The sequence below is a fragment of the Scardinius erythrophthalmus genome (genome assembly GCF_964197995.2).
Source record: "Scardinius erythrophthalmus genome assembly, chromosome: 10".
Classification (NCBI taxonomy): Eukaryota; Metazoa; Chordata; class Actinopteri; order Cypriniformes; family Leuciscidae; genus Scardinius; species Scardinius erythrophthalmus.
In genome coordinates, this window is record NC_138230.1 from 14646705 (window position 1) to 14656220 (window position 9516).

The following is a 9516-nucleotide window of genomic DNA, read 5'->3' on the forward strand; positions in this document are numbered from 1 at the left end:
CAATCTAATATTGACAGATTGCATTTCTTGCGCAAAAAAAATATTCATAAGCCCTTGCAATCTGACATTGTAACATTTTTCCTGTGAAATATTCATACAGTTTACTATTTACTATAATGTTATACTTTTTTTTAATTCTTCACTTTATACATTCTATAACTGTGAGTAACTTTTCAACTACATGTCAACTTTCTCTCATTATAGTATTAATAAACTGTTCGGGTTGGTAGAGTAAGTTGTACTTGCAAAGTTACATATAGTCAGTAGAATGTCTGTTGGGGTGTTGCAGATATTAAGCAGACAGTCTACTAATACTCTAATGACTTGTAGTTGACATGTAGTTGCAAAGTTACTTATAGTTAGTAGTGTCGAAATAGTTACCAAAATATCAACCTGACCCAAACCTGATGTTGATAAACTTTCAAATGAAAAGAGGCATTTAAACATGCACTGTCTGCTCTACTGTGACCTTAAGAAGAGTTTACATTGAACCGATTCCCATGATTGCAATGTTATTTTAGTATGTATTTGCACAGATGAAAGTTCATATCAATGGAGATAAAGTTCAGTCTAGGTTTTGACTCTTGACATTAACGGACAGTCCACAGTGGACATGTTGTGATAGTTTTCTCTTTCTCAGTTTTTGTTCTGGAAAAGAAACAGCAATATGAATAAATCACTGTCCATCTTAATCTTAACTGTTCTTCTTTCTAAAGGTAAGCTAATGTTTCTTTTCATATATATTTTTTTAATTCGTTGTAATCCGGTGGTATCTGATCTCTTATTAGACACAGCAGCTCTCTTAAAAGAGTGATCATCTTAATCTCTCAATGTTTTTTTTAAACATATGCTGCGCTCATATCCAGTCATTGAATGTTGCTATTGCTTATTATAATTTAGTTGATTTTGATTTGATTTCTTATACAGGTGTGGAGAGTGTGAGCCTGACAGATGAAGACTATGAAATGGCAGACAAACTCTTCACAATGGGAGCTGAAGGGTTTTTGAAATTCTTGGACAATTTTAAGACAGCAGCAGAGAGGGTTGTGGAAGAACATAAAATCAACGAAACAGGGTAAAACCAGAAATGTATGATGCAGGGTTATTATTGTAAACTAAAAAATAAAACTATTAAAACATTTCCTTGATTTGAAATAAAGCTGGAATCAAAATTTGAAATGTTGCAATGTTTGAAAAGTTAAAGTGCTAAAATAAATAAAAACTAAAATGAAATAAAAACAAATAACTAAAACTTAGTATAATTGCTATTTGCACTTAAAAGAAAATACTTTTTGAGGCTATACTTATAGTGTAATTATCATCTTTTGCTAATTGCACGTATTTGCACCTTATGTGCACCGCTGCACTAAAATAATGAACTATATAAATAGATAAAAACTAAAAAGCCTAATTTTTTTAAATAAACTAATAAAATGACTAAATCAAATCTCGAAATAACTAAAAATTAAACAAATATTACACATTTTTATATTAATAAAACTAAAATTAAAAATTAAAATAATGGGATGATATACAGTTAAATATGCACTGTGAGAATAAAAAAAATAGTTTACAGATATTTTCTTCAACACTAAAACAACACAATGTTGTAATTTAAACGTAATTTAAAACGCTTGTGAAAAATGTAATACAGATTATATCTTCACATTAACACTTTATAATTGGACCAGATTTTTCTCTGTGTCTGGAGTGTAAATTCAGTCCCTCCTAACGCAACTCTTGTTTCCTGTGTTGTACAGCACTGATTTGCAAGACTTGTGGATTTCTGTGAAGGAGCTGATCGAGAGGATCAGTGCTAAGGAAAGAGTTAAAGGACGTGATGATTTCATAGTGGCCCTGCTGTAAGTAGAACTTTATCCACTTGATAGAAAAAGCTTTGCACTTTATAATTATATAGTGATCTTGAACATTGAAATACTGATTGCTAAGGCTAAACATGTTAGATTTAAGGAACTTCTACTTCTGAACTATTTCTAATGATAACATCAGTTTATTTGCTTATGTGTGTTTAACAGCATTTTTCAAAGACTGGGTCGTCTTTATGGAGACGTTTTTTATCGCCTGCTTCGAGCATTTCCTGAGAATGAGATTTCTCGGTATGAGGGCCATTCAGCTGATTCATTTATTGAACAATATTGACCGGTATATGGCCGGTCTCATGTCACAAAAGACTTATGACTGTTCTTCTACAGAGAAATTAGCATGTTTAAAGGGATCATCAAAAACCAGACAATGGTGGACCTCTGGAAGTAAGCCAGTAATGTTTTTTTTTTTTTTTTTTTGCCTGCAAGATGATTGAAAATATCTGATTTGATATAGCTAGTATAAAAATGCATCCATTGAACAGTTCAAATCCATCACCTCTAACATGCAGATCAACCTTCTCAAGATTTATTTTCAATCATTGATAACTCAATCATATAGCTCATTAGTTTTGTTTAATGCAGACATGTGGAGTCACGCTACCTTCCAGGAGCTCCTCCGATCTACAGCGATCCCGTGGGGTTCCTCGGTCACCTTCTGTCCAAGATGTATGACCTCAAGCTTCTTTCACAGTTTCTTACCCATTGTAAAACAATAAAATAATATACAGTGTATATGACATAAATATCTTAAAAATATGCTAAATTAAAGTGAGATGTAATTACAAATTATATTTATGTTGTGTAAGATGTTTGTCTAAAATTTAAAAAACATTCTATATTGAAATGTCTTCACCTGAACACATTTTTTTACTAATACATTATTCATTTCAAAAGTTGTATCTGTTAATATTTAATGGACATGTACTAACAATGAACAATTGTGTTTTTAACTAATGTTGACAGATTAATAAATACTGTAACAAATGTATTGCTCATTGTTAACTAACGTTAACTAATCAGACCTTATTGTAAAGCGTTACCAACGGGTTATTTTTCATGTTGACAGGACGTTGTTTTCTTTCTTTTAACAGGATGGCACAGCCTCATGTGGTTGAAATCCTAAAAGTTGCTTTGGAAGTTGGGAAGATAGACATCAGTCAACTTTTTGATGAGTAAGACCTGCTTTGTCATGCATTGCTGGTTCAAAGCATACAAAATCAGTGATACTTCTGGCATTTAAGTTGTTTCTTTAATGCAGGGCCTTTTTCCTGTAGAGTAAAACATGCAAATACACTCAGATGGCAAATATAGATTTTTGCAGGCCATCGTTTAATTCTCAGTAATACTTTTTAGAGCACAAATGGCTATACATCAGGTCAAAGAGAAGGCCATGGAAATTTCCACCTTAGAGAGGCAGACAGAGAAGGATGAGTTTCTGATAACATTGAGGTAAGGACACACAGCAAGACTGTGTGTGTGTGTGTGTGTGTGTGTGGTCCTGGTATATCCTACGTTATGGGGGTAAAATTTCCCAACAAGGATTTTAATATCAGAAAACCCTTGTAGGGACATATTTTGGTCCCCATGAGGAATCAGCTTATAAATCATACAGAATGATGTTTTTTTTGTGGAAAATGTAAAAATGCAGAAAGTTTTCTGTGAGGGATGTGTTCAGGGCTAGGGTTAGGGGATAAATATTCAGTTTGTACAGTATAAAAATCATTATGTCACGACAACTCTTGGGAGATTGGTATGACTTGCTACTGCTAATACATTCACAGACATTGCTGTGAGCATTTAAGACATGCTGCTGTTGCTGGACATGTAACATACATGAATTTACCCTGTAGCAGATCTATACAGGTGGAGCTGGGGAAGGGGGAGGGTTCTGAAAGCGCGCTGCAGACTGTAACAGCAAACAATGCCAAGTATTTGAATATTTGAGACGCAAGCTCATTGGCCGCTGCATGCAACAGCAAACAATCAGCTGTGTTATGTAGATACATCTCTCACGTTCTCGTATTCATCTTTGAAAATGTTTAGCTGTTAATCTATATGTTTGTTAATAATAGTTATTCTGTAATTTACGGACTGTGTGTTTCATAGAACTGCCTCTGGAGTCCTTGCATTTTACTGGGATCAACTTTTGGAATACACTGAGAGCCAGCCATTCCATAACAAGTATTTAGCTGCTGTACGGTAAGACATATTTGATACGGGTGGAAGTCTTAAATAAAGAAAAATGTGAAATCATGATGAATATACAGAAGAAATTGTGTAATAAACTGAGTTTTGAGTCCTTTGGTTTGCAGGAAATGGAAGGAGTTAAGAGTGTTGAAAGACACTGAAAAGTATCACATGATTACTAACCCAGAGACAGGACTTCAAGCCTGGACGTAAGAAAATATCACATATATAATTTTTGTCATTTCAATTCAGTTGTGATACCATTTTACAGCTGTTTGCTGCCTGGTAAGGAAAAACACATGAAAGGTCTCAAGATTTCAGGAAGTTGTGTTTGGGTTATGAGCTTTTCTCTCTGTGGAAATAGCATCACAGTTGAAACAAGAACTGTATCAGAGTAATGGCACTGTTTTTGTGACTGCTGTCTCGTAACACCTATGACTAACTCCTCTTTATCCAGCTGGGCAAATCAGCGTTTTGGTGATCTTTTTGACAATGCTGCCCTTGAATATGATCGATTTGGTAATGGGATTTTTGGAGATGACAGATTCAATCAATCCAATTGGTGAGTATGACAGTACGTTTCATTCGATGCACACTACATAATAAATGACTAATAACAAACTGAGACCACAGACACCAAGGCATGATTCAACTAGATATGCATGGACAAAAATCCATGAATCATTCATAATGCTGTTACACTTATTGTGTGGTTATGAATGTGTTGCATTACAGTTTATTAGTCTGTCAGAACATCCTTTGAATATATAGATACATAAATGTATGCCCATCCAGTCTGTTCTTTTATTACACAGGGCCATTATGAAGATGGCGACAGTATATCCTCTTCCGATTTATGAACAATTGTCTGAAAGTGGCCTAGGAATGTCTGAAGTCAATGATTTTTTTATCAGCACTGATGACACACTCACTGAATTAGTAGGCGAGGACATCTTGTATAATTTGAAGTAAGAACCCACTTGTTTGAACTGTTCAATCTGGGCACTATAAATGTCTATCATAGAGACCCAAATACAAAACACATTTGAGCAATTGTACCTGTACAAAGACAATAATGTACATATAAACTAAACTTACGAATATACCCAGACAGCAACATATTGTCGGCCCAGATCCGGCCCACATCTGGTACACATGGATTCCACACGGCCGGATTTGGGCCGACACATTATGTTGCTGTCTGGGTTCATCTAATGATTCATCATTATCATTTGATCATACATGCAATAATTTCCCCATTCTGTCGTGTTCCAGGGGAATGCTTAATGAATTATGGAATATTTTTAGTAATGAAATTTTGCATATCTCCATAAACAAGAAAAACCAAATTACATCAGATGTGGAAAGTGAGGACCCACTGCGACATTTACGGTAAGATACATAAAGTCCTGATATTTGTAGGTATGTATGATTAACTGTATAGTTGGTTTGTATGAGATGCCAAAACAATTAATGAAAAATTTGTTTGATAACACATTTCGATGGTCCACTTTAAACATTCTATTAACCCTTAAATGCATGAATGTTTCACAAACATTATTACATATTTGGGTCTTTAGCGATCCGGATCTGATATCTAACACTGATTGATATCTACCTGTCGCGATAATATAAAACTCTCCTGATATTAGAGTAACAATTATAGAAGAATAAAATAAAGCATATTGTGTTACATTTTGGAGCTTGGAAGGGTTCAGTTTGAACAGATGTTTTCTCATCACTGTCTTCGTCAGAGCTCATTCCCCAGTACATTCAGCATCTAGCTCATATTCACGATCTCAAACATGTTCTCAAAACTATCATCTTCAACATCTTCAAAATCAATATTTTGATCGCTGACAGCTTCTTCACCAGATCCACCGTCAAGTAACGGTGACACTAATATTTGATTGCATTCAGTACTTGCTCTGCATTAAATCACTGAGCAATTTCAAGTTTTGCTGATGATACTTCCTATTCTTTTGTTTTCTGTCTGTGGTAACTATGAGCCCTGTCTTGCACCCAGCGCAATTGACTTTGTACACCGATGCATGTATCATTCCTATTTTGCACGCGCGCACAGCGGACTTTTCCCTCCACAGAAGCACGTCGGTTAACTAAGAAATACACTTGCGCTCCCCGGGGCGGTTCAGCGCAAAGAGGAGGCGTGTTCAGGCGCAAACGTTCCCTGATGCTATTTTGCAGGTTTAGAAAACAATTCCGCCACTGACCGAAAAAAACTAGTTTAAAGTCAGTGGCACGTTGCGCATATTATTCATATGCGATTTTAAGGGCGCATGCTTGGCCATAATCAATGTAGCGTGTGCACAACGCGCATACACTTTGATTCTCTCATCTACACAGAAGCAGCAGTTTTCATTTTTGCAAATCATACATTATTAAGATAGATAGATAAATAGATAGATAGATAGATAGATAGATAGATAGATAGATAGATAGATAGATAAATAAAAGCATACATCTAGCTTACACATTTACCCAAATTATCATACGCCTGTTTAACCGAAGTTAATTTGGGTGTGCTTCTCCATCCCCAACGTCACTTCTCTGTCTTTAACGTCGGTCTCCTCGGCTGCAGGGCCGTTTGAAGGAATTTGGGGGCCCCAAGCAAAATGGACATGGACCTTGTCGCGACGGGCCTGCTCGGCTGTGAACCGCTCCTGGCAAATCCGCCGTTATAATAGGAATCCGCTATAGAACAAGCGCCTGCTCTTAAAGGGAATGTGAGATGTCACTCTGATTGGTTTATTTCACGTTATGCCCAAACCACACCTATGAATAATGAAGCTACTTCAGACCAACCCATTTTAGATTTGCGTCGGGCGCAAGAGTCATTTATCCCGCTGGTATAATAGCAACAGCGCCTGAGATCCGCCCACAAAGTTACTTGCGTTTTGCGCTTGATACTTGCGTTTCAGATCGTTAAAATAGGGCCCTATAAGTGAAATGTCAGTTTATCATTATGAATAAAGGTGAATTGCACTTATTCAGCCAGCAAAGATTCTATTATTGTTGTGCAGAATAAATATACTTCCACTGTTACACACCTCGGGTCATTAGTGACCCTATACAATTTGTACAAAAAATGAATGAGAAAACAGGCATTCTTTTATAATTTTATAATATTTTTTTGTTATATTGTATATTATGAATTGATTGAGGAATAATAAAAAGGTTAAACTTTAAAAAATGAATGAGGAGAAGAGGGTAGTCCCGGGTCACTAAAAGCATTCGAGGTATGCGTTTAAGGGTTAACTAACTATTCTACTAACTATAAGTAACTTTGCAACTACATGTCAACTAATTCTGCTCTAAAGTGGACCATCGAAATAAAGTGTAAGCATTGTTTCTAATTAAAACTGATCCCAACCACTTTCTTTCTTTTTGTTCGCAACAGCAAAATGAAAGCAACGTGCTTTGACATCTGGGACAGAGTTCTCATCGAGATCAACAGACATAATAACAAATTTAGACTTGAGGAAGTAGCAGGGTAAAGCGTAACAGAAATATTTTTGTGCTCAAACAAGAAAAAAGAAAATCCTGACATTTCCAAACAACACGTTATGACAGTGACAGTTTTTTTTTTTAAATAGGCAATGGGATGAAGTGAAGAGCATTTTCATTAAAGAATTAACTGACAGTGGAGAAATAACTCAACAGAAGCTTGATGAAGCACAAAAGTAAGAAATGTCACATGTCGGCTACATAAGAATTGTCTGAAAATTGTATCATATTACTATTACAATTATGCTGTTAATTAACTAAATAACACTTTTTCTGTTTTCTTCACGGTTATAAAGAGTCTTTAATAGTGTCACACAAATGGTCTTCGACAAATATGTAAAAATGGTCGATGGTCTGGAGGAAAGGATCAGGGCTTCCACTGAGTAAGACCTTATGCATCATTTTCAAAGTTCTGAAATATTTAATTCCAAAATGAGTTACAAAAATATTCTTTAAAATACCATAAAATCTAGAAAATTAAATGGCTAACTTTTCCATTTTGCAATTCCAGAACTCTTGGCAAATTGATGCTGCTGGCTTTTTCTGCCACAAATGGAGTCCTGGTTAATACTCTGTTTTTTCTGCTGTCTGATTAATCTCTCACAAGGCAAGAAGTAAATTCTCTTCTAAATGGTTCTGCCATTCCGTGTCCTATGATTAATCCTTGTAACTTTCCCTCTTCTATTTCTAGTATAATTGCCAGTGCTCAATCCCTGAAGTTGTTGACTGGAATGCGAATAGTGGAGACACCCTTCCTTACCATTTTTTAAACCTCTACAGGAGTTTTCCGGTGCTTTCTGTCATTTTGCTGAAATCAGCCCTGATGAACTCTGACTTGAGAGATTCTCTCTCATTGTGAGGATGCATCTGATGCTGTTTCTCAAATGTGTTGACAAGATTTTAACCGGTTTATTATATAGTTCAGATTATAAACGGTATGTTTGCTAACCAGATTTTATATATTTTAATTATTGTCTTTGGTGTCACTTCCTAGACAAATCATGTATATAAATATAATATTTTGTTGACATTAATTTAGCTTATAAAGGGGGGAAAACATTCAGCTAGTTCATTTCACCATCAACCAGCAGAGGACGCTGACAGTCTGCTTCCACAACCTGCACTATAATGTGGACATCAACCAGAACCACTTTCTTTTGCCGCCATGATAGACACAAATAAAAACATTATACCATCCGACCTTATTTTCTGTGGTTTTATAATAACGATTTATTATAATGTCTTATTTTGATGTCGGCTTTAGATCCGTGTGGCTGTATTTCTGAGTATAATTACAGACACTTGAAGCTCTTAAGCAGCAGAAGCATTCAATCTGGAGCAGGGTCTTTCTATTGCATCAGCTCACCTCTGTTTGCAGTGCTGTCACAGTGACTGATTTGTTTGGAGACCAAGGGGAAAGCAGAAGTGGCGAGAAAATGAGCATTAAGGCAACAAAAGATAGATGTACAAGCATTTTCAAATGAAAAAATGAAGCTTTATCGGCACTAGGATGATGCATGTGTGCTCCTGGCTGCTGGTGGAGGAACCAAAAGAGTTCATTACTTGAGTGGAACTTGTAATATATTGTTATTGGCAATGATAGCTTTGTTGCTATATTATAGTGTGGTGTTTAATACTTAATGAACAAGTAGAAAGGTTACTGGTTTGATCCTCACAAGGACTAAGCCAATGAAATTTCATATAAATAATATAGTAATACATATCAAAATAATGCTAAATGAAATTCAATAATGAATTAAATAATGCCAAGAGAATTCAAATCTGCTGTAAAGCAGCTCTAAAAAGACAATGTTGTCATTGTTCAGCTGAAGTCATTTTAGCATTGATTCAGTTCAGTTAAACGTGTAAAGTGAATCAATTATGAATTGAGTTCAGTTCAGCTATAAAGCAGCTCTGC

At 35.5% G+C, this 9516-nt stretch overlaps 1 protein-coding gene across 1 annotated transcript; it reads left to right on the top strand.

Moving 5' to 3' along the window:
- Positions 1-567: 567 nt before the first annotated feature.
- On the top strand, positions 568-8797 carry LOC308697104 (uncharacterized protein). The gene is made up of 18 exons (XM_081376200.1): positions 568-716; positions 928-1075; positions 1761-1862; positions 2037-2117; positions 2214-2270; positions 2469-2552; positions 2978-3058; positions 3240-3335; positions 3993-4085; positions 4199-4282; positions 4531-4635; positions 4889-5041; positions 5349-5465; positions 7492-7584; positions 7688-7774; positions 7895-7981; positions 8110-8205; positions 8290-8797. The coding sequence occupies exons 1-17, from the start codon at positions 668-670 to the stop codon at positions 8192-8194; spliced, it is 1602 nt and encodes a 533-aa protein (XP_081232326.1). The 5' UTR covers positions 568-667; the 3' UTR covers positions 8195-8205; positions 8290-8797.
- Positions 8798-9516: the final 719 nt, after the last annotated feature.